General features: G+C 47.7%; 1 protein-coding gene across 3 annotated transcripts in view; it reads right to left on the reverse strand.

Annotated features, from left to right (window-relative positions):
* KAZN (kazrin, periplakin interacting protein) overlaps positions 1-26166 on the reverse strand; it is a 1004356-nt gene that overhangs the window by 412342 nt on the left and 565848 nt on the right. For 2 of the 3 annotated variants that reach the window (XM_081056296.1, XM_081056297.1), the window contains exon 3: positions 9039-9279. In XM_081056296.1, coding sequence (XP_080912422.1) covers positions 9039-9279 — 241 coding nt within the window. Of the gene's footprint in view, positions 1-9038; positions 9280-9353; positions 9546-26166 lie in introns of those variants that run through there. The other variant, XM_081056299.1, reaches the window with a different exon arrangement.

The following is a 26166-nucleotide window of genomic DNA, read 5'->3' on the forward strand; positions in this document are numbered from 1 at the left end:
TTTCATACCTCGTTGTCATCAAGAAATGGTGAGCACAGAATTTCAAATGGCAAGAACAGGCGGGGCGGGGAGGGAAAGTGGCATACATCCCACTGTCTTCCGAGTTGCACTTACCAAATTAAGGCAAATACACTATGTTCAATGGTTTAAAGGAAGTTCAAGTTCATCAAAGAAAATGAACTAATTCATTTGCTGCAGCTGACAAGAAGCCCCAGCCTTGGCCAGGAAGATAAAACCAGGGGAGAGCTTATTTTAAAAGATGCAGGGCCTACGGAAATTCACGTTTCTTATTCTCTTTGGAGGGGGGGAAAAAGCTATTTTTCAAAATCTAAACCCTGTATCATCTATATCTTCCTTCTCCTCCAGAAATACTCTTTGGGGAAGAAGGTCCCAGGCAGCAGCTATTCTCTGCAGTGTCCAATCCCAACCTAGCTTAAAAAAATCGTACTTTTTAATCTCTCATGGTCAGTTTAACCTTTAGGAGCAAAAATAATGTATCATCCCACCATGCTTTGGTTACGCATTGCCACTGTCATGCGCATCCGCGAAGCCTTCTATATTTGTCACGTCATCATCTATTTTCTCATTACACCTGTCTAGACCTTTATTATAAAATGTAATTATGTTTCCGTGTCAGTCACTCCTACTAGACTCTGAGTGCCAAGATAACTTAGTCCATATCTTATTAAATCTGTGGTCCCGGAACCTCTGTGCCCAATCTCTCAAGATAGATGGAGACGGAGAGAAGAGAGGAAGAAAAAGAGAGAAGAGGGAGAGTGGGAGGGGAGGCATGTAAGCAAAACCGGCAAAACCATCCTTCCAGCGTGTCTTTGTGCTGCCTGGCCATGACATCTCGAAATCCTTGTCTTAGTGAAGTGGGCAGGCCGCAGGGTCAGCTAAACCTGTGTTCCCGTCCCCTGTTCCTCGTCTCAGCAGATGACTATTTTCCAGAGCTTACAAAAGCAACCTCTGTTTTCTAAGCCTCAATTTCTCTATCTGTAGAATGGAGGTGATAACATTCCCGACCTCACTGGGATATGAACGTGAGATGAGAAAATGTTCATCAAGCATACTGCACGACATCTGGGAACCCCCCCCCCCCCGCCACAAAGAAAGGGTGGTGATGGCTATTCCTATGGCTTTCGGAGGATCTCGAAAGTCCTTCCGGCTCCCCAGTTCTGAACCCGAAACATCCTTTCTCTAGGAATGAGGCAACCCCCTGCCAAGCAGCTCTGGGGTCCACTATCCCCTTTCCAAGAAAGGAAAGAAGTTCAAGTCCTCTCTGTGACTCTCTCAGCCATAGCCCAGCAGTGACGCAGTGAGATGAGACGTCCTGACGTGTGAACGAAGCTTGGCCACGAAGGTGTCCTCTTACTTCTGGCCAGACACCAATTCCTCCTGGCTAGATGCTTCGGCAGTGACAAGGCACATTTTGTACCGTGGAACTCGGAAGGTTTATGATGAATGACTTAGTGTATGACACACAAACCCTAATTATAATTGCCACAGTGCCAGCTTTAGAACAAAAATGATTTCCTGGGCAGGAATGGGAAAAAGTCTGCAGAGCTACACAGTATCCCAGCTGGGGCAGCAGGCAGGCTCTGGAGTCACGTTGACCTGTGTTTGTGTTCTGGCTCTGCCACTTGCTAGCTCGGTGATCCTGGGCAAGTCACAGATCCTTCCTGTGCCTCAACTATCTCACCTGTGAAATGGAAACATAGTACTTACCTCAGAAGGTAGTTTGAAGGAGGAATTGAGGTAAAACAGAGAAAGGGTTTACAACATTGCTGACCTCAGGCAAGTGAACACTCAATTAAAACTGTCTATCATTAAATCAATGACCTTTGTGGCACCGTGTATAACGTGATAAGTAGACCGAATTCAGCATACTCTGTAATCTAAGAATCAGGGGTTCATCCATTCATTCAACAACTATGTACTGAGCTCTTGCTATGTGCCAGGCACTGTTCCAGGTGCTGTGAATGAGCAGAAAACAGACAAAACTCCACTCTCCCGGAGCTGTCGCTCTAGGACTCACAACCAGGGCTCCCCTGAGGCCTGACATAAAATACAGTTCTCGACTAGGGACAATTTTTGGCCCCCAGTGGATACTTGGCAACTTCTGTAGACATTTACGGTTGTCACAGCTGGGGTGTGGAAGGTTCTACTGGCATCTAGTGGGCAGAGGACACGGATACTGCTAAACATCCTACAAGGCACACAACGCCTTCCTCCAACAAAGGGTGATCAACAGTGCCAAAGCTGAGAAACTCCAGGATAAGGGAATACGAGTATGAAAGAAGTTAGTAGGTCCTTCGTTGGGCGAGGCCACAGGGAGAGAACCCAGGCAAGGGAAAGACATGGATGGGACGGAGAATAAGAGGACTACAAGATTCCAGCTTTGCCTGGAGTCATCCTTCCTGAGAAAGAGAAACAAAATCCACGAAGTAGGAGGCCCCAAGCCCAGGATCAAAACACTAATGGGTACAATGGTACCGACCTCGTAAGACATTATGAGGACTGAACGCATTCATTAAAGCGTGAACAAAGGAAAGCACTGAGAACGGGACCTGGCTCCGAGCAAGACTGTGTCAAGGCTGCCATCGTCCTCACCTCCGTGGTCATCACCAGGTCGTGGGAGACAAGCGACTTAACCTCTCTGAGTCCCAGTTTCAGCTTTTCAAAAATGGGCATCAGAGTTGCTACTCGACTGGGCTCAGGATTCAATTATGTATGTTAAGCACTCAGGACAACACTCTGTATGTTCTAAGACCTTATTATTATTTATGAGAAGTTTGGAAAAAGCACTGAAACTAGCTCTTACTTAGTCCTACATTAAACTATTCACCTTCACCCAAAACAAGAAAACCACATGGTGTCAGGATGATTCAAGACACCCGGCGTCTTGTCACGTGCCCAAGAAGTGAGCTCTGAGAACCATAAAGGAGTGCCAAAGGTGAGTGCAAAATATTAGCTCTGGGCCCACCTTCCATTAGAGGGCATGTTGCTCTTCATTGTTCACATGATTTCAAACAGTCTTAGAGCTGAGACAATATTGGGAATGGAAGGCCTTTCCCTCCCCCCAAAAGTACTCCAAAAGTGCTCTGATGGAAAAGGATAGAGGCAGTGGGGGCCGGGCAAGGGTCTCCTTCTTGCCATTCTCTCCCAGCCTGACTTCACATCACAGAGGCCTTGGGGACGCTTTGCTGGCATAACTGCCTGTGAGAAGCTCCCTCTAAGCTCTTGTGCTTGGGTCTCAATTCATCACAGGGTGAAGGGGACACGAACTCTGCAGAAGTCTGACCCAAAGGTCCAGCAAGACCAAGTCAACAAAGACACCAAAACAATTGAGAACCAATGATTTCCCACCACACAGAAGTCACCTGCTCAAACAGTTGTCCTTGCCAGAATCATTAAGACTACGTGCAGCTGCTTTCGTCGTTCTAGCAACTTAGGAGTCCAAGGGAGAAGCAGGAATGCCCGCAGAGCACAGTCGGGACTCTGCTGCTTAAATCTGAGGTCTCATCACACAAGCAAGAATGTTCTGGTCTCGTCCAACCTCATGGGGAAGAAGAACAGATTCCTTTGCTTGGTCTTTCTTCAGCTTCCCCACAAGAGAAATGGGCCCGGCAGGGAACCTCAGAAATGGTGACATGGGCCGGCAGGACTCTTGCCTGCTCTGAATCGTCAGGTACAATCTGCCACAGTGGACGGCCACTCTTGGCTTCAGAGAAGCTGTCTTTTCCTAAAGGATTCTGCCTGAAGCCACTCTGCCTGCATTTCAGATGATGGCAGCATTGCAATGAACGGCTGTTGGTGGCACTGCTTGTCATCCCATGTGTTACTTGCCCTAATATCCAGCCCAAACAGTACAGACTAATTTTCATTTACAAGATCACTTAAAAAGCCATTCCCTGGCTTCAGCAGGCAGAACCAGTTGTGTTCTTGCCTGATGGATGGCAGCGGGTGAGAAGCCAAGCGCTCACATAAACCGATTCCAGAAAAGGACTAAAAAGAATGAGGAATCCATGTTGATTTCTCACTCTCCTTAGCTATACACCCGAGGAATATATTTTACATATGTATATATATATATATTATATATGTTTTATATTATATAGTAATACATAGTTATATATTATATTTACACATTACATATTATATATTACATATTAGATTCAGATCCTCAGCAATTTCCCTAATAGTCTACAGTCAATCGCCTGTTTGATTGAACCATTTCACTTACTTTCAGCATTCTCCTGGGTTTTTGATGTTGAAGGACATCCTGATCTCTCCTCGACTTCATCGATTCACAACCATATATATCTTCACAGACAGACATACACACACACATACATATATATTCATGTATAATATGCATTGAATATGGCCAACACCCCGAGCTTGACCTCCTGGGCAGTAAGTAGGCAGCATTCCAACGAACACTCCCCACCTGCCAAGCCCATCTGCTGCAAACTCACTGGCAGCCAGAAGTCACGAATTATAACCTACAGGATTCCTACAAAGTGCCAGCAGTCTTGGGCAGTAGGGGCTAACGGAATGGGAAGAACATGGCTTGCCCTCCTCAGGGTGAGTAGGCGACTGGGCTCCAATGATAAACAGATTGACTGAGACTTCTGGTGCATTATCAAAGAAGTTGAGAAAAACCTCAATAAGTCGTGAAATGTTGGAAGCACGAAATTAGCCAGAAACTTGACTTAAGGAATCCCCCGAAAGGCATTTCCCAAAGACAATGGAAAGACAGTAAATAATAACTGATGAATAACTAATTTCAACCCTGCTGTACTAGCTGTAAGTAATGTCTTTGTGACCATGCAGGCGACTTTCAGGAAGGACTCTGAAGCCCCATCTCACGACAGCCTACCTACCGGGTTAGGAAAAGAGCCTCAATCTCTTTCAGCCCATTGATATGGCTGGAAAACTGAGGCCTGTGCTACTTCCTGAGCTCTGTAACTCAGCGCCAAGCTAACAGAAGGCCCCAGAGATTCTACCACATTTGGTTCCATCTTCTCTACCATCTGAAAATTCTCTTTGTCAAAGAAGGTAAGAGTCTACTTGAGAAAACGAGAGCAAAGGCCGGATGAATTGGGGAGGGGATGCTGAAAGACAGAACGTCTTTTGCAAAGCAATAGTGTCTAGCAACCCCGCAGATGACTCACACATTCAATTCAGTCCAAAGGTAATTGATACTTCTCCGAAGAGTTTCCCATATTGCACTAATACGACAGAAGAGCAGTCAGACCTGAAAACCTATTTTAACGGCCGGGGAGAAAAAAAATTAAACTTGTATCTGTTGATGGAAATGTATAAAGGTGTAGGAAATGGCACTTTTCCCCATCCCCATCCTAACAAATGCAGTAGGCAGTAAGTCCTCACCACCAAAGAAAGACTTGCATAGGCATATAAATACCTTATTTCCTTAGGAAAAACACACCAACAAACTAATGACATCCTATTGGGCATAAGCGTTTCATGTTATATACAGTTAACACCTATTTGAATCGGGTACAGTGGCGCTTAATTGTTTTAGTCTATGCATAGCAAAGCAACCAATTGAATCTAATATTGGTCATTCATCAGATAAAACATTTTCGGAGAAACAAACTGCTATAGTTTCCCCCTCAAAGAGCAGAAAGGATTTTTAAACACATTTTCCCAGAGATGCTATGCCGAGGCAAACAGCTTAGAAATGTTACTTTAAACAAATCCGTTCTCTGGCTACCAACAACCAGGCGCCCTGGATAAAAGCGCTGGGCTCTATTCTTTCCAAGGCTCCTTCTGTCCACCTGTCAAAAGCAGTTCTGACCCGACCCACCCAAGAGGCAACCTCCGAGCTGTGAAATGTGCCACCCTGCATGGATGCCCTCTGCACTGTATGCCAGCCTCCTCATTAGAGATTATCCAACTCATGTGAAGCAGGGAGAGAGAAGATGGGCTGGCTGCCAAGTGTTCTTTCAACACAGATTCCGAAAGAAGATCCTGCAAAGTGTCGAAAGCCCAGATTTTCAGCAGTTCACTTTCTAGACTCTGTTACATAGCAACCATGCCAGCTCACACAGGGTACCAACCAAGTTAATATTTTGTTTAAATGACACACTGCATTAACCGTCTAGGAAAACCCAAGTTTTCTTCATCAACTTACCTACTCTCAGATGTCATCACTAGAACAAAACACCCAACGATAGAGTGCTGAGCTTGTCTAAGACATTAAAGAAATTTTTTTTAAACCAAAAAATTTCAAAAGGGTTCTAACCATTTCCTGGCAGGGAGAGCCCAAAGGGGACTCTTCCCCTGTAACCCTATGTGCTAATATTATTAAAAGTACATTAGCATGCATTTAATATGTACATAATGCCCTTTAGGTAAAAGATAACTTATAAGGTTGTCTTTTGAAAGACACTCATTTCATTCAAAACCTTCATTTGAAAAGTGATACCTCAATAGCACTAAATATGCTTGACGTTGGGGCCCATTGAACCTACCAACACAGACAACATGAAAACAGAAGACCAATTCAGAACAGTCAGAAGCTCCCAGGAGTTGAGCTGCTGTGAGCCTTCCAGGAGGTATATTATGAAGACGCATGAGGAAAACCATCAACCACATGTGAAAATCAACTTGAGAGAACCCAATGCTTCCCTTTAGGAATATGGAGGAACTAGCGGAAGAAATGACCAGGCCACCTTTGCAGAGGTATATATCTGTTCTAGCAAAATGCTGAGAAAGGGTCATGAGAAAAACCAAACCAAAACAAAAACTCACAGAGGCTAAATCATGTAAAAAGTACTGGATTGAAAAAGTACATGAATAAATGATGCCCTACTGGGGGGGGGGGACAAGGGGAAGGGGGAGCTGGTTTTCTTTTCAACCATCACATGGGTTTAAATTCACATCAATTCAGAGGGATATGTGGCCAACAATTAAGTTGCGTGAAAACCGTTAACATTTATTTTCTGATTGTAAAATCACTAAATGCCCCCTAGGAAAGGTTTTGAAAAATACCAGTGGTACACAGAGATAAAAAAAAAAAAGCAAGACCTTCCTTCATCCAACCACCCACAGACTGCCACTGACATGGGCAGGCATGCCCCGAAAAGCATAGGGAGCTGCTGGTCGTGTGTGTTTTTAAGGATTATCAAGAGATCGAAAAGCCAATTCCATTTCCACAACCTTGTGCATTTTTGTAGGAAACAAGGAAAAGAAAACAGCCTCCTGTTGCTTCACTACAACAATTTAACCATGGGCAAGTAGCTCAACTTCCAAGTTGAGTGTGTAGCTCACTGCTGCACTGATTTCCTTAGCATGCTCAGTCTGCAGCTAGACCCAGGACTCCGATAAAAGCTACTTAACTTTCCCTTGGCTGAGGAAAGGAGAAGGCGGTAGGGAATAAACTAGCATTGTTCAGGCCCCCTTACCATGGCTTTTGATTCTTCACAAAATGCCAGTGCTTGGCTATTTCTTAATGTTGGAAGAGTCCCTGCCTATAAAAAGGAAAGCAAGCATCACCTTCCCCTTTTTTTTGCCCAGGTACCAGCGGAGAATGTCTGCCACACACAATGACATAGCAAGGGATAAATGACAGAATAACCAGATACCCACCTTGAAAACTGGGCGGCAAACACCAGGCTCACAACACCTTCCCACCATTACGTCATGGCTACTTCGGTACCAAATTACTGCCCCAATTCTAAGACTCTAGACAGATTCCTGAAGTGCCAAGTTAAGGTCTGACTTGGACTTCCACAGAAAACTGCTCATGTTTAGGCTTACCATCTCACACCCACAAAGCACAGCTTCTCCAGGAACGTAAGGGGGAAATAGAAACTGATGGAGAGACAGCATTAATATGACAACAGTCTCCCTCAACACTTAGGAAAAGCTCTTGCAATAACAACACCAGAAAATCCTTTTGCGCCACTAAGCCATTGGTACCTAATACTTTATCAAGTGACCCGTTTATACAAATGGCCCTCCTGGACTGGATTTTTTCTCCTGTCGTGTTCTGGATTTCAGCAGTTTAGTTTACAACTCAAATGATACTAATAACCAGTGGCACCCGTTTCTTAAAGGGCAATTAGGCAAAAAAAAAAAAAAAAAAAAAAAATCTGAAAAGCCAGCTATTACCTTTTTACTTTTCAATTCACAGAAAACAAACAGCACATTTTTGGGACGCTTCCTCCAGCTTTAACCCTTGCAAGGGGTTTCAGAGCTCCATCACTGTCAATGTCAACACAGACCAGCTGTCCTTTTTTTCCACCTCTAAACTGTAAAAGGTCCCCCTTCCAGCAGCAGCTCTGCAGCCCACCATCTAAGCCCTCATTTGCACAGGAGCCCATCACTCAGCCTCTGAGGTCTAAGATTTCTCCCTGGAAAGTGCTCTCCCTGTTTATATTTGCTGGAAATTTAAACTCCCTGCTGGGCAGGGTATCTACTGTCGCATGGATATATTCCACTGCCTGCGCCACCTCAAATGGGGGGAAAATAAAGTCCAGATGCAACTGAGACCAGGGATGTGGCATCCGTGGAGAAAAGTGCAAAGCAGCCCCAAAGAAGCCTCTGCCCCAAACACGGCAGTAGAGCCTGGAGCTCGCTCTCGGGGAGTCATTCCAAAGGAAGCAGCCTCCCCTCCGGAGCTGGGGGGAGCTGTGGCATTCGCTCCTGCCAGCGGTGGGGGCAAAGGCCCGGGCATGAAAAGTTTGCCCACGGAGCTGGGGGCCGTGTGCCATCTAAAGGGCACTTTCTGCTGCTGGAAGGGGGCTGCCAGCTGTGCCTGGCTCACGCCGCCTGCGGCCGGTATGACCGTGTGAACCCGTGCCCACAGCGCCCGGGTCCTCCTTAATGACAGCAGCCTGCGAGTCCCAGCAGGGGAGCCCCTGTGGCCACCTCCGGACGGAAAGGGTTCCGAGCCACAATGCAAGGCGACTTGGCCCCGGGCGTGAGGGACACCGAGCCCCCTCCGGCCGGGTCCTGCTCGCTCGCTCGCCCGTCCCCCGCCCGGGGCGCAGGGCCATCCCTACCTTGCGCGCCGTGCTGGTGGTTCTCCATGTTCGCTGCCGCTGAGTCCGCCGCTGCCGAGGCGCTGGTGGCCGCTCCCGGGCCCTGGCCGGGACCGCCGCCTCCGCTCAGTTCCGCCAGCCTCCGGTTGGTGGCCGTGAGTTCGGCTCGCAGGTTGGTCACCTCCTGGCTGGCGGACTGGACCGCCCCATCGATGCGGAGCGCGAGCTGCTTATTGTCTTCCATCATGCTCAGGATTTTGGCCTGGGGGCGAGAGAGGTGACAAAGAGCTGCATGATGCGTGGGGGGGGCGCGCGGCCGGGCACCCCCGGCTCTACCTGTTGGGTCCCCCGCGGCCCAGCGCCCCTGCGCCCCGACCCCCAGGCTCCGGCAGCGCCGGCTCCTCCGGCGCAGGAATGACAGCGGCGCCTCCAGCCGGAGCCGCGGCGGTAGCGAGGCGGAGGGGGGAGGAAGAGGAGGAGAAAGAGGAGGAGAAGGAGGAGGAGGAGCAGCGATCGCCGAGACCCCGGCGCCGAGAGCGCTCGGAGAAGGACACCGCGCGCCGCCCGGCACTCTTTCAATGGAGCCTACCATTCGCCGCGCGCTCGGGAGGGGGCCTGGGCCAGGGGCCCCAGCGCACCCTCGGTCTCCTTCGCCCCCCACTTTGGGGACACACCCCCCTGGGGGCAGGGGCGGCAGGCGGCGGCGCGGAATGGGCCAAGGTGGCGCCCCTGGCCTGGGCTGGGGGGCGCCTGCTCCAAGGCCGGCCCTCGGTCCCCTCCCTGGAGCGGTGGGGCGGCCCCCGCCCTGGCGAACTAGCGCCCCGCGGCGCGCTGGGGCTGGGGAGGAGGTGGGTGCTTAGCAAAAGGGGTGCTTGGAAAAGGAGCCCCGGGGGTGGGGGTGGGGGTGGTGGAGCGGGGATGGAGCTCCGGGGACGGGGGGGGGGGGGGCGCCAGCATGAGCTCGGGAGTGGAGTTCTTGCCTTGCCGGTTCCTTCAAATGTGGGGAGGAAATTGCAGCGGGGAGCTGGGCTGCTGCCCCACGAACCTCTCACTCTGCACCCTCTTCGCCGCCCCAACCCTCGCTGTCCTCTTCCCCCAAGGAGCACTGGGTCCTTCCCCAGGGTGGGCCAGTCGCGCTCTGGCTTCCCCTCTGACCTGAAACCCGGTGTGTGCTCCAGAGGTGGAGGGGTGGCCTTAGCCAGGTCCCAAGCTTCTTAGCTGTGTTTCCAGGCGAGGCGAGAAGGGTGAGGCCCGGGAGGGAAAGCTGGAAGGCATCAATGAGGCTTCCCCCTTTCTCCTCCTACTGGAGTATTGAAGCCCAGCTGCCTCAGCTTACCCACTCTTTTCAAGGGAGACGTGAGGTAATGTTAAAGTTGATAAACCCATCTAGCTCCTCTTTCTCCCAGAGCACAGGCTTTGCGTTTTTCACTGGGGCCCTGGATTCCAGCCACCAGACCTTGTTACCATAGCAAGCTTCATTCCATGCAAATAGGACAATTTAAAACAGCCAATGTAACCCGTGCACTACCATTCCAGCTCTTCAACCTCCGGAGAGCAGCTCAGAGCCCACTGTAAAAGCCCTTGAGGTTGCCCACCCTTGAGATTCTGCAGCATTTATTGGAAGCCTACTGTGTGCAAAGTGCTTAGTGGTCACTATCGTCTCTTTGGAGTAGGGCATATTATTCCCATTTTAGAGATGAGGAGACCGAGGCTATGGGCAGGTTTAAGTGATTTACCCAAGAAGCCCACAGAATCAGGTGAAACCAGGACTCTGATTATGACTTCGTCTTACTGTACCTTCAGGAGGCCTTGGAGGCTGGGGCACCATAAACACACACTCTTGCTCATCCCCCTATGACCAATATAAAGCTTTTGCAAGAGGGCAGGACAGTGTTAGATGGTGGAGCATGTGGCCGCAGACAACTGTTCACTCTGTGCACTCTATTCAACTAACCCGTCAGCTGGTGATTTACCCTGACCTTTGCCTCGTTAGCACAAGTTCTGACCCACTGGGCCAGCCAAGGCACTTAGTGTATTTGGTGTATTTGTAAAGCAAGGTTCAGTTTTTTGAAGTTCTTCAATTAAATTATGGAGGGGCATGAAAATTATAGAGCTTTCTGGGTCTTCAAAAAAAAGGTTGTCATGGTTCAGCCACTGTGGAAAACAGTTTGGTGGTTTCTCCAAAAGTTAAGTGTAGAATTACGATGTGACCCAGAAATTTCATTCCTAGGTATATACACCAAAGAATTGAAAACAGATACTCACTCAAAAATTTGTACACAAACATTCACAAAGCACTATTTGCAATAGCCAGAGGTGGGAACAACCCAAATGTCCACCAAAAGAAGAAAGGATAAACAAATGGTGGTATATCCACACAATGGAATATTATTCAGCCATGAAAAGGAACATACAAAGTACAGATATGTTACAATGTTTCGATAAATCTCCAAATGTCATGCTAAGTGCAAGGAAAGACACAGAAGGGCACATGTTATGTGATTCTTTTATATGAAATATCCAGAAAAGGAAATCTATAAAGAAGAAAGTAGACGCACGTTTGCCAGGGGTTTGGGAAAGAAGAGAATGGAGAATAACTGCTCAACGAGCAGTGGGGTTTATTTGGGGAGTGATGAAAATGTTTCGTACAGCAACCACACAACAAGGTGGTTGCACAACATTGTGAATGTCGTAAATGCCATCGAATTGTTCACTTTACAACGGTTAATTTTATGTAATGTGAATTTCACCTCAATAAAAAGAAAGTCAGCATATATGCAAATACAGGAAAGGGGAGGGGGCGTCCCGGGAACAAACCTTGTGAGAAAACAACTAAGAGCAGCTCTATTTAGAGAGCTCTGTGTGTGTGTGTGTGTGTGTGTTGGAGTGTGTGTGTGTGTGTGTGTGTGTGTACACTTACACCTCCGTCAGAGCACTCCTCAGAAGGCACAGTAATTTATCTGTTCACATCTCTCTGTCCCACTTCACTGCGAGCTTCTGCATGGGAGAAGGAGGGTGGTCAGTGTTTATATGTTGTTCGTCTGCATTCTTGTCACCTAACTCCATAGTCAGCACTCTGCAAATGGATGTGTGTGAGCGTGTTTGTTCAGTAAACAAACTGACCAAGTGTTAGTCATTTTCCTCTTCAGCGAGATTATTCCCACACACCAGAATCTTAAAATCAAGTCAAAACAAAACAAAACATCCAACAAAGAGACAAGAAAGCGAAGACATGTTTCCTGGGCCCCTTCTCACCTCTCTGCCTCCTTTCCCCAACTGTGGTGCAGCCACTGAGGTTTCAAGAAACTCACTTTAGAAACTCCTGGGATGCCTCCTTGGATCTTAAAGAATTTTATTTCTTGAATTTTTTTTCTTTACATGAAAAAAGGGGCTTTTCCCAGCTACGTCTCCTTATGTTCACCCACATACAAAAGGACCAGATCTCACACAGGAAGTCTGAGATCAATTAGCCTCTAGAATCTACTTGATTTAAATCAAAAGGAGAACTAGTCTACGTTTCTTTCCCCCAGCTGCCACCATGGCTCCCCCCTAGGTAATCTCTGGTAACAAACTAGTCTCAGAATCCATCCTTTCCTACTTGCCTAACACCCTAGGGCAAGCCTACGTACCTATGTGGAGGCTTTGACGTGCATTTACAACCCATTTCTTGGGAGACACATATAAACTGTTGGGGGAGGGGCTCCAGAGCAGTCTGTCATCTACAGCTCTCTCTCTTTGGGATCCACAACTATGAGAATTTGACAGTACTGTGCATTCTGTTTCAGGACCCTCCCATCTGCATGTTCTTATAGTAGCCACTGCCTCACACCCCAGTAAGTTAATGTTAAGAACCAAGCCAGAAAATGGGTTCAGTTCATAGGGATGGGCTATAATTCTGCCAGTGTCTCACTGGTTGCCATCCCTCCCTATCAGCCAAACGCCCTCCACGGCTCAGTCAGTGCACTGGCCCTTACGTAGTCACCAGCCTCCGCCAGGACGTACTGTCTGGTCTTTCTAAGCAGAATGAACAAACTGCGCCATGTACATTTGCTACCTATCCAAGATTACCTGGGCATTTTGGAAAGTGCAAAACCATCCTTGCTCAGAGGAAGAAAAATCCTGATAAGAACCAAGCCAGAGCCTAACTCATTGCTGACACTAATGTCCCATGCACCTCCCTTCTCCCATAAATAGAGTAATCTTATCATTTAGTGTCCGAACTAGGACACTTTCGAGAGGGAAAGAGGGTACTATGAATAATGAAGCTGGGACAAGGGACATAACTTGGAACTGTCCCAGGAAACCCTATATCTATGTTTGCCCCACCCTATAACCAAAGGATACTATCGGGTTCTAGAAGGCAACTTTGGGACCATTTCCTCCAGCATCTTCGTTGTATACTGGTAGAGACACAGAGACAGGAAGGACCCCAGAAGCCATGTTGGTAAAGGAGTTGAGAGAGATTTAAACCAGTCTTTATGTAGAAAATGGTCCATTACTCTACTGGTGTGTACCCAGCACCACGGACTGTCATGCTCATGCTGGCCCACTGGTGCACATGGCACTTTCTAAGTTCTACATGTAGACGCGCAAGCCCACCATGTTGCACAGTCTGGCCTCTACTTCATTTTGTACCACTCTCCCCCTAGCTTGCTACACTCTGGTCACTTAATTCTTTCTGACCTCAGGGCCTTTGCTCTTGCCTCGGCCTGGAAGCATCTCCCTGGCTCTCCGTGCCTCTGATTCCTTTTCATCCCTTAGACTTAACATTCATCATTTAATTACTTCACCGCATGCATTCCACTGATTGTTCCATTAATTTAGAAATACAGGCTGAGGATTTGAGAGCTAAGTCGCCCTAAGTCTGGCTCACTTCGGGGCAAGTCTTTAAACGCCTGATACCGAGCTCAGCAAAGCTGTTCTCTTTATTCTGCTTTGTCTTGGATCCAGTGGAATTCAGAAGAAATAAATGCCCGTTTCTGAAGCGAATTTGATGCTTTCTCCTGCATGCAACCCCCTGCCTCGGCTAAGACGGCACCACGTGACGATTCGCGTGTGACAGCTGGAATACACAGAGTACACATGTCCAGCACACTCACCGACCCAGCTGGCCTGTGAGCCTCAGGAGGCAGCGACTGCATGCAGTTCTTTTAACTTCCACTGCCTGGTGCTCACTCAATGCTTCTCTGAAGCATTTGTGGTCGACTGAGCAATTTCACCCCTCCATCCCCCATGACTTCAGATCCACTAAGATACTTGCTTCTCTTATTAAAACCCTTCTCATCTGCGGTCTCCCCGGGAATTCTTACTTTCCAAAGTACTTTCACATCTTTCTTCTTATCTTAGCCTCCCGACAACTCCATCAGGTAGAGGGGAAATTCCAGGCACCTGGAATGTGCTTTGGGCAGCTTTAGGCACTGAGGTTAAGGGGTCTGTCCTAAGATCACAAATCTAAACTAAAAGGTCCAGGAGGGGAGGCGCATGCCCACTTGTCCTTTCTCCTCTTTTCCCCGAGGGCTCAACACGCATTTGTCAGGTGGTGAGCTGGGGGCCAGAATTTGGATACCCCCACATGTGGCCCAGTCTTCTCTCGACGCAGTCAGGGTTCTGGTTTCTGTCTGGTTCAGGAACGGGAGGCAGCATTCACGGGCTCCCCCTTCAAGGTGAAGTTCACGCACAGGACAGAGTGGTCAAGGGAAGGTCTAAAAGAGAGGCCAGTGAGTGACAGACCCCTGGGCCCAGGAGTCAGTGCCCTGAGACCCCCTGATGCTTCCTTGGGTCGGCACTTGGCTGCCCATAGGAACCACGGAGAACTGGTTCTCGTCCTGCACTTCACCTTCCAAGGGCACGTCTTGCTAACAGTGTCTCCTACCAAGCACTGCGAAACACACCTCTGGACTTCAGGCTGGTTCTAGTGCTTTTCAAAGTGAGGATGGAGACCCCTGATGTAAAGGTCCCTAGGAGATGCTTGTTCAAATGTAGCTCCCAGGCCCCACTGCTCACCGACCAGCATCTCTGGGGAGGAGCTGGGTATCTAAGGTCCCAGGACAGGCTCTCATAAAGCACCGTGCAAACACGTGCAATCCATCCACGTGGGGAAACTTCTGAGCCTCAGAAATGGCTGCAAAGGCCCCCTGCTTTTTCTCTTCTGGGTGCTGTCAGTCCCGTGCCTTCCCACACCCCTCCAGTGGAGACTCCCTAGGGAATATCTTCCCTCTCTGCAGATGGATGTTCTGTTTATTCCAATTGTCATATGCGAATCCCGGCCAATCTAGGAGATGTGTCTTTTGTACATTTACATGGTTTTCTTTGGCTGAGTGGGTTTTAACACACGCTCTGGGGTAAAGAGCAAAGCATCTCTCAGACAGGGTCAGCCAGGTCCCGGGGCTGTGGGTGAGAAGATGTGGGTGGGGGCAGAGCCACAGACATGGGGAATAGTGTGCAGGTAGCAAACCCTAACAGCTAAGTTATGCTCACTTCCCAGCAATGCCCCCCTACCCCCACCATTAGTCATTTTCGCAATTGTAGTTATGACATGAAGGGCTGGAGAGAAAAAGAAACCAGGAGGGAAAAACAGGACAGAAGACTGTGGGGCTTAGGGAAATAGCCCACAGTCATAAGATGGGAAAGTATGTGTCAGATGTGGATTGTATGTGTGTAATATATACGAGGAATGATCATAACATACGGTGAATGTTTAAATTTTAAAAAATGTATTACAGCAAAAGACATATTGCCATTAACCCTCCTCAATATACTCCCCCTTGCTTCAAACACACTTAGCCATCATGCTTGCCACTTCCTGAAGCAGTTCTGGAAGTTCTCTTTCATGAGTGTCTTTAGTTTGCGCTGTGATGTCCTGAATTGATTCAAAATGTTTTCCTTTCATGGTCATTTTGACTTTAGAGAAGAGCCAGAAGTCACATGGTGCCAGATCCAGTGAAAAAGGTAGATGAGGACACACTAACGTTTTTGTTTGACAGAAATTGCCATATACCAGAAGCTATGTGTGACACGGAGTATTGTCATGATGGGGGATGAAGTAAAGACACTCCCAACGTCTAAGTATTGCTTTGTCTTGTGCACCTGAAACTAATAAAAAATAATAATAATAAAATTAAATTAAAAAAAAAAGACACTCCCGAAAGAGGACTTCCAGTACTGCTTCAGAAAGTGGCAAGAATGATGGATAAGTGTATTTGAAGCAAGGGGGAGTATTTTGAGGGGGATTAATGGCAATGTGTCTTTTACTGTAATACATTTTTTTATTTAAACATTCACCATATCTTTTGATCACACCTCATATATATATAACATGGCATATATAGTCATGCACTGCATAACGCTTTTTGGTCAACTGTGGAGCATATATAGGACAGAGTTCCCATACAATATAATGAAGCTGAAAAACTCTCGCCTAGTGACATCATAGCCATTGTAACATCATAGGTGGTGATGCTGGTGAAAACACACCTACTGTGCTGCCCGCTGTATAAAAGTACAGTACAGTATTTTTACTGTATGTTCTCCACGTTTAGATACGCTTAGGCGACTATAACAATGCAGTATTCAGTACAGTGACATGCTGTACAGGTTTGTAGCCCAAGAGCAGTAGGCTGGACCATCCAGCAGGTGAGCAGTGGGCTGGACCATCTAGGTAGTGTAAGTGTGCTCTGTGATGTTCGTACAATGATGTACGAGGAATGATCATAAAATATGGTGAATGTTTATATGCGAATCCCGGTCAATCTAGGAGATGTATCTTTTGTACATTTACATGGTACAAATGATGCCTTTCTCAGAACATATCCTTGTCACCAAGCGACGAACGACTGGATCAGTGTGGACACAGAGCACAGTTATTAGTGTGAAGAGTGGCATTCTCCTCTTGGCTTCCCAAGCAACCTCTCATCTAACAACAGGAAAGCAAGCCAGGCACATCCCTTTTGTGCATGTATTTAACCAACCCAGTTACTTCTGCATATTTCTCATCTGCAAACAATTCTTTAATAACCACTTATAGCTCAGAAGCTCCTACCTGTGAAATAGATCAATTTTAAAAGTACATACTAACTGTAGACTTACACACATAGCAGATAACAAAAGGTCGCACAATTAAGTTCACGAACTTTCTACCGTGTAGGAGCCAGGTGGAAAGTTTGCGAATTTAATTGTCCGGCCTCGTATACTTAAAGCATATTAGTTTCAAAAAACCCACAAAGCCAAGTCTATGTGTTCATTTCTTGCATGTGAAGGACTCCTCGATGACATGTCTGTCCTGAGACTCTGCCATAGCCCTTAACCACCACAAAACTGCACCCAACCACTTTATGGGGGTTTCCCTGTCTGTCAAATTGACAGAGGCTGACCCGTTCCCCTAGCTTCTTGTTGACATCAGCCTTACTCAGGTGGCTCTGGTGTTCAGCACAGAGGGCCGCCACCAATTTCATGTACGTAGGTTCATCACGGTTGGATACAAGCACATCAAGATAGGCTTGGAGCTCATCTAAGGCTTCGGCAGCTCCACGAATTCCACCGGCTAGGCCCTAGTGGATGAGGGCTGTCTTCAGCACCTTTTGTAAAGCAGTACTTATTCACGTCTGTGACACCTCCAGCAGCAGGGCCGTCTTCGGCCACAGTGGTGGGTTATGGGTGAAGCTGAATCTTGAATGCACCCAAGTCTCTGCCTTCACACTACTCCGCAATGGCCCGGAAAGAGCTAAAGCATCTCCTTGAGAGAAGCCCAATTTTTTTCTTCCTAGAAAGTTCTTTGGTTTTCTGATATGTTTCTTATTTGGTGTTGTACGGGAATTTCAAGAGAGTGTGCATGATGGCCTGGGCTCTTGGGCCTTGGCTCTGTCACAGCCGCCATGAGTGACACAAATAACAGCCAAGCAAAATACAAAACCCTGAGTCAAATATGTCCACCTATAGAAAAGCATCACTTCTTTGGGTGAAAAATACTTTTTTTACCCAAAGAACTGGTCCAACCTCCAGGTATCTTGCCAGACCTCCTGCCTCTTATGTCTTGGCTATCTCCATGGGCTGGGGGCTATTTTATTTTCCCTCAAAAAGGCTAAAGATAACAAGGTCAGGTCTGCCAGCCAATCAGTCTTCAGCTCTAATTCCTCATCTCAGCGAAGCCCCCTCTCTACAGCCTCCTGGTGGGACGAGACTAGCTGATGTCATCAATGATCTCACCCTTCTCTGGGGGCGAGAACAGAATCAACACATAGCTTCTGGAGTTAGACAAGGGTTCAAGTCCCAGCTCTTCCACTTACCAGCTCTGTGACACTCGATATGTTACTTGTCTTCTCTGAGACTCAACATCCTCATTAGCAGAAAGGGATAATGTTACCCCAGACTTCTTGAGGAATTAAATGAGACAATGCATGTGCAGCATTTGGCAGAGCGCCTGGTGCCTGGAAAGAACTCAATAGGTGTTATAGTGATGCAGAAACAGATGGCAGAGATGATGATGGTGATGATGATGGTGACAGTTGGAAGGGCAGCTTCCATTCTTTGGATTTCCATTATGGCCCATCCATTTAATTCCATTTAATTTGGCGGAGTCCGCCAAGTACTGAAGACAGGTGTTACTAACCCCTTTCAGCAGATCAGGGAACACCTCAGCCTCAAAAGATTTGCTCACGCTCACCCAGCTGAAAAGTAGCAGAACCAGATTCAAGCCCGGCTGTGCCTGATGATAAGGTCTGCCTTTTCTGTCTTCTCTGTTTCCTCCTCTGATACACGAACAGTCTCATCCCCGTGTGTGCTGATGCACCAAGGGGCCTTCTGTGTCCCTTCCAACTCCACACCCGTCCTCCTCTGCAAAAGACACGGATCTGATGGAGAAGCATTTGAAGGTACCAGCGTTCCGTGCCTTTGTTCTTCCAAACCCTGGGGACCCATCGGGTAAATTAGTTCTTTTGGATCATGTAATGGTACCCCAGTGGTTACTTTACTGAAATACTTTACGGACCGACCCTAAATGGGTAATTTATTCTTTTCTCACTGAGAGTATAATTCTTGTGATCTTCATGCTATGAACATTGCTTTCTATGCTTTCTAGGGGTGGGTAGGTGGGTGGTGGGGAAAAGATGGGATGTTTTACAAACAGAAGTGTACGGACTTGGTAAGGAGCAGAGTTAGAGTTTCCAAGAATGGGATTTTCAGGATCCCTTTTTCTCCCTATATTTTGATCTCTCTTTCACTATTTCACTAAATAACATCTTCAACAGGAAAGATTTTCCAGTCATTTCTTCTCTCGACCCCACTGTTTGCTCAGACTCTTGGGCTTCTGTTTCCCTTTCAGTTCATTTCTTCCCGTTCTTAGGATGCCTTATGCAGCCTAAGTTGCCCCCTGCGGACAAGCGCTTCTGACAATGCAGACAATGCAGAACAGTGTGGCCTCACTCCAAGCCACAGAGGAGACATGATATTAAGTGCCAATCAACTAAGAGAATTAAGATCTGATGCCCCTGACGACTCATTACAAAGACAGCTCAGATACGGCAAAGTGTGCGATCCTTTTTCCGGAACGGAACTAGCGGTCGTAGGAAAGGGCCTTGGAATCTTGCCCCTGGAGTCAACACTAAGCCTTTCCAGCACTAAAGTGCGGGGGAGGGGGTGGAATATTTATTAGCCAAATAGTATATAGACTGTTCAATCCAGTGTGCTTGGAAGGACTGTCCCTGCACCCGTCCTCCCTGACTCAGGGTTAGCTGTCCAGTTGCATATATAAATAGAAGAGAGCTATTTTATTCAACGTTTGGCTCTTTGGGATAATGTGTCCCTAGCCAATAAATTGTGAAGTTGCCATTTTATCTTAATCGACTGCCCCTTTATTGGTTTACCTGCCTTATTTTATGCTGGGGAGATGTAACACAATCCTAATCCAGTATATGGAACCACATGGCCATGTGACGAGGTGTGTGCAGTACAAGAGGGAACCGTATTTGCTCAGAGTACTGTTGGTTACAGTGCTTTGATCACCATCCTCAGCCTCCTTGGTAGCAAAACGGCACTCTGACTCCTTTTCCCTGGAACAGCTAGCTCCTGATATTTGTTTCTTTCGAAAAACAAAGAAATAGGAGGTTTGGTTTTAAAAGGGGCAGGTACAGAGCTACTAGGTTGGTGCAAAAGTAACTGCTGTTTCAATGGTTAAAAATAATTACAAAAACTGCCACTGCCATTACTTTTGCACCAACTTAATAAAAACAAGAGCGGAGGGGAGGGATTCACTCTTTCTCTTCACCCAGTGTTCTGTGGCCCCCTGCTGCCACGCCCACAGGCCTGGGCGCTCCGTCCAGCACCCTGGTTCCACACCTAGCGTCTCACACTGCTGGGGTCATGCGTGCAGGGACGCATCTGTCCAGGCTCTGAAACAGCTGTCCTGTATCAGAGACATGAAACCGTCGGGGGGGAAAAAGAACCAGAACTGTGTTCCTCCCCCACCCAGGAGGGGACCCGGGAAAGGCCCACAGAAAATCTCTGAGCACTGGGAGCCCAGCAGCGTGGGGGAAGCGTGTGAACCTCAGTCTTCTCAGCGGCTTTTGGGAAGAAAAGAAAGACGGATTTAGATGCTCATCCTCTCATCCTTTAGGAGACATCAAACCAAAGTGTGAACTTCAGTGTCTCGCAACAGGTGGCTGGGTCCAGGGCTCTGGCTAGCCCGTGAAGCACCTTTGTGCCAACTGGAAACGATGTGTCCCCTTCCTCCCGCTGAACGCAGCCCTGCGCGAGGGCACAGACTCAGAGAAGCGAGTCCTAGCATTCAGTGTGTCAGTTTCCCTTGGAAACTAAGCAGGAAGTGATCACATGTATCATCACCAGTTGGAATTTTACCTTAACTCAGGACTATTATGGGGGAACTAGGTTCTTGTCTTTTTAAAAAGATCTTTCTGTTATTATGTTTTTAGTGTGAAGCCACACATACTTTTACAAATCTATATAAACTTTTATATGAAGAACACCGAATGAAATTATTTGACATGTTTTATTAAATTTGAATGATGGTATAAACTTGTCCTTTTTCAAAATTTTTTAGACTTTCCAAGAAGAGGCGAAATGAGCTGCCTTATTTTAGATTCAGAATCTAGTTTTGCCTGAAAGTGTGCATGCAAGGGGTGCTATGATAATTATAATAACGGTTGCTCTTTCATCAAACACAGTGCTAAGTACTTAACTTACACCCTTTACAACAACCCTGTAAGAAGCTATTATTATCCCCACTTTACAGATAAGAAAACTGAGGCTCAGGAAGGTTAAGTCACTCACCCAAAGTCATACAACTAACAAGTGGCAAGGCTGCACTTGGGTCAATGGGATGCCAGTAGACTCCACTTTAAAACTATTTTGTTATCACTTCCTTACACTCAAACTTGCCATTTGTACTATTGAAAAGAGTAGTAAAGATGGGATTTATATACACACCTGAGCTAAGAATGGCAATGGAACAATAAACCTTTCTCTGGGCAGGTTGGGGGAAGGGGAACAAGGAATCATGAGTCCACTCCAGGAATTCCGAGCTTGACCATGGAAAGCAACGTGAACATCCCTCCCTCGGTCCTATGCTGCTCAGAGCTTTAGCAGGTCTCATTTCTTTTAGGCACACCTCTGTGATTGTAATTAGCACCAAGGGAGACACAGCATCACCCAGACTGGGGGCTTCACAATGTTAGATCTAGAAGGGACTTCAGAGTTCATAGGTCAAACGTGCTTTCTTGACTGAGGAAGAAACTGAGAGCCTGGAAGATCATTGGACTCGCCCAGATGACCCAGACACGCAGTGGCCATATTTACTATTATTATTATTATTATTATTATTATTATTACTACCACCATTTGTTTATGTTTTCATAAGTGAACATATGGCCACGGGAGATGTTTGGTAAACACTTGTTGCATGCACTGAATTAAACTGTGACATTTGATCTATCCACCTGAGGGCACATCCCAAAAACAAACTAGCTCTATTTCTGATCGTTCTGTTATAAAAAGCTCCCAAACTCAACAGGAGGTAAAAACCTCTATGATGAAACATGCCCTTGACCTTATACTTCTTTTTCTTGAAAATTGATAGCCAACGTGGCAATCGATTCTTCCAGAAATTCATATGCAAACTATTAAAATCTTAGGTTATTCCAACAACCTAAAACAAAAAGCAACGAAACATTTCCGACAGCGTCTCCCCATCTCCCCTCAACCCTGCACACGGAGCTGTTGCCTGGAGACGCTGTGTGTGTGCAGCTCTGAGAAGGTGTTGGGGTTCAGCTGACTCTGCTGTAATTCTAACAGTCAGCAGAAGCCAGTCTTCCCTTGGGGACATGGGTGACGTGACACCTTAGCTGACATGGCTAAGTTAGGTGGGGATGTGCTGCTGAGTCAGGAATCGCTTAGCGCCCTCTCCTCATTCTCCTCCCCTGTTTTTGGTAGATTGGATTATTCCTCGTTCCTCACACCCTTCCGATAATTGTATCGCCCCGTCCTGCCCTTTGCCTTGTGACTTTTCAGCACCTCTCACTAGTGTAGGCAGAGAACCTTTCCGGGCCCCATTGATATTAGGCTTGGCCACGTGACTTGCATTGGCCACTGGAATGTCAGTGAACTTGCAGCAAGCAGAGGCCTTCGTGTTCACACAGCTCGGCTTGGCCTCTGAGACTCCCATGATCCTCCCCGAGAACATGCCCCAGGTAATGGCCTCATTAGTCCCGGCCTCAAACTGAAGATGCGTGGAGCAAATGAGAACCAGACCTGCAGCCTGGAGTAAAATCCAGGCAAACCCTGGCCATACCCCCACCAACGTGCAGATCCATACATGAGAAAAATGAATCTTGTTATAAGCCCTTGCGATTCTGAGGCTGCGACTCAGCGAACTGACTAATACGTTACTGAGACCAGCACCTTGAATTACAGGTGTCAATCCCACCTGCGAGTCAGAGAACCACGGTGCACGAGCTAAGACACCAACGGGAAACTGACTGGCTCACAAAACTGCAAAGTCTAGAGGTAGCTGTGCCCTCGGCCATTCCAGGAGCTCGAGCAGTGCCCTCGGGTGTCTCTTGCTTGCTCCTGTCAGTGTACTGACCTCATTCCTCTCGATGCAGCTGGCCGGTCTTGCAGAGCAGGCTGGGGGACATGGCCAGCAGCTCTGGACTTCCATCATCCTCCTTCAGCTGCCTCAGAGGAAAAGCTTCTCCCTCCCGTTGCTCCCAGGGAAGAGGAGGTCTACCCCTGGGCCAGGGCACGGTGACACTTTGTCCAGGCCTGTGTGTGCCCATCCTGGCGGCCTTTGAGAATCAGCGTGGTGGCCCCAGCAGAGGTGCAAGGAGTGGGAAAGATCATGTGCCATGGGAGAGAGAGTGACGCAGCAGAAGGAGACGGGACACTGGGCAGCCCCAGGTGACAGATGTCCACGTCCATGTCCACCACGCCACTGCCCAACAATAAGAAGACGAGCAGGGGCCTGGGTGGCAGCTGAGGGACGATGCCCCAGCCGCTCACTCAGGTGTGTGGTCAGACCCTGGGCTTGATTCCCAGCGTCGCCTTCCTATGTGATTAGCTTTAGGCAAGTTGCTTAACTTCTCCGAGCTCCAGTTTGTTCTCTTATAAAGTGGGGATAACAAATGCATACCGTGTTTCCCCGAAAATAAGACCTAACCAGAAAATAAGCCCTAGCATGATTTTTCAGGATGACGTCCCCTGAACGTAAGCCCTAATGGCGTCTTTTGGAGCAAATTTTAATATGAGACACGGTCTCATTTTCAGGGAAACATGGTAACTTGTTATAGGCTGGGGCTGAGGATTAAGTCAGATGTGGTGCAAAGTCCTTAATCTGTCTAGGATATGTTAGTGTTCTCCCCAGGCCATCACCTGCCAAGGGATAGGAATATCAGCTACTGAAGGCTCGCGCTGCCCCCACACCAGCAATTGCCCTCTGCTGCAGGGGCCGCCTCGCCCAAGGATGTGCCCCCACCCAGGGACCAGCCCTTGGCCAGTGCCTTGGAGACAAACGCCCAGCCTCTCTGCTTCCAGTCTGAAGGGCCACCCCAGCTCCGGAGCTCCCTCTAGGCGTCAGGGGCAAATCGCATGGCCTGCCAGCTTTTCCCTCGGCCCAATCCAGACTTCCTCATTCCCTTACCCGAGTATCTCCCTAGAGCACGCCCAGAGACCCGTTTGTGTACAGAGAACCTAATCTAAGGTATCCTGAAAACACAGGGAGTACTCGAGTGTGCCAGTTACAATCATTGTTATCCCTCACTTATTCATTCATTCATCCATTGGTCCACCACCTATCTGCCAAGGGCACCCTTACAAGAGGCGGGATAGGGTATTAGCTAAGAGCACAAACTTGCCTCTGGAGCCAGATAGCCTGGGGTCAAATCCCTGGTCCACCTCTATCAGGTCATGACCTTGGAAAAGACATCTGGCTTTTCTCACCTATCAAATAGTGATATTGATAGTTTCTACCTCATAGGGTTGCTGTGAAAATTAAGAAGCCGATGAGCCGCGAGGCATGACAAGTGCACTGGGCACAGAGAGAGTGCTTCTCACTGTTTGCTCCTGTGTTACACGGGGCGGTTACCTGCTGGAGGTAGCCAGGTGCAGCAGACTTAGTCCCTGCCTTATGGGGCCCACCGTCTAGTGGCCGAGACAGATAAGTAAACAGTACAAAGGCCCCGAGGTACCAGAGTCTCTGGCTTATCTGAGGAAACAGTTAAGGATTCACAAGAACTTTGGCTCTTATTCTGAGTGAGATGGGATCCACTGAACAGTTTTGAGCGAAGAAGTGGCATGAGATGATGTACGCTTTAAAAGGTTTCCCTGGTTACTGTGTGGAGAGATTCTAGGGGATAAGAGTGAAGGCCACTAACCATTTATGTCCAACGCGTTATCATGGTGACTTGGAAGACGGTGGGGGGTAGAAGGGGAGAGGGGTAGAGCATAGGGAGGTGGGAGGGTTCTAGAGACATGTTGATGGTAGGTAGAAACACGGGGTTTTCTGACAGCTAGCTGGGTGTAGCACGGGTGAGAGAGAGGCACCAGGGATTACTTGAACGCTTTGTAATGAAGCAAGTAGAAGAACGAACAATTCTTTTACTGACTGGGGAAGGCTATACGAGGAGCAGCTTTGGGGCCAGGTGTACGCTGATTTTGAGATGCATTGTAGACATCTAAAGGGAGATGTCAAGTGGGTAGTGGGAAGCATGAGTTTGGAGTTCAGGAGGCAGATTTGGGCTGAGACGATGAATTTGGAAGTTCTCAGCATCTAGGTGTAATTCAGAGGCATCGGACTGGAGGAGACATCCTGACAAATGTATGCTGATGGGGAGGAAAAGGCCCAAGGACTGAGCCCTGGGGTCCGTCCAACGTTTGAAACAAACAAAAGAGACTAAGGAGGAGCAGTGAGAGAAGTCGGAGGGGGAAAGTTGTGATACCCTGAGAGCCATGTAGAGAAAGTGTTTAAAGGAGGCCTTGTGAAAGCCTTCTGATAGGCTGAGTAAGCCACAGGAGTTGAAGAATGACCGAGAATCTGCCAGTGGGGACACCGGTGGCCCTGATGAGGGGTTTCACAGGGCGGTAGGGAGGATATGGTGGGTCGAAATAGAGAAAGCACCCAGTTTATATCCTAGTGCATAGTAGATGCTAATTAAATGTTAGTCCCTTTTCCCCTAATCCTTTACCTGCTACACAACATGTCCAACTCACAGCCACCAGTCATTTACCCTTAAACCCCCACATCTATTATTATTGGTCACACAATTCTTTACTATACACGGCTATGCTACTCATATGTTTTAAAGACACACTCACCGGTGGTGGTGACAACTGAGCTGACTACAACACAATTCAATTACCCTGAAAGTCCCAGAGACGGCCAGCGAACTTGCAAATATCCTAACAGTATGCCATAAAAACAATGTGGCATTCTCCAGCTATGACTCACGATCAGTACTAATTATCTGTTACTTGGAAATTATACGAGCAGATTTCCACCCTGACGTGGCAAAAGGTCAGTGTGATGTCCTAGAAAATAATAAAGTGAATGGACCCTGGATGAAAGGTAGCACACAGCCTCACACTGGCTCTCCTGCTGCTATTAATATCAGCCTTTGCATGAAATTAGAGGAGAGGCTTCCCATAGGAG

This window comes from Rhinolophus hipposideros (assembly GCF_964194185.1).
Source record: "Rhinolophus hipposideros genome assembly, chromosome: 8".
Classification (NCBI taxonomy): domain Eukaryota; kingdom Metazoa; phylum Chordata; class Mammalia; order Chiroptera; family Rhinolophidae; genus Rhinolophus; species Rhinolophus hipposideros.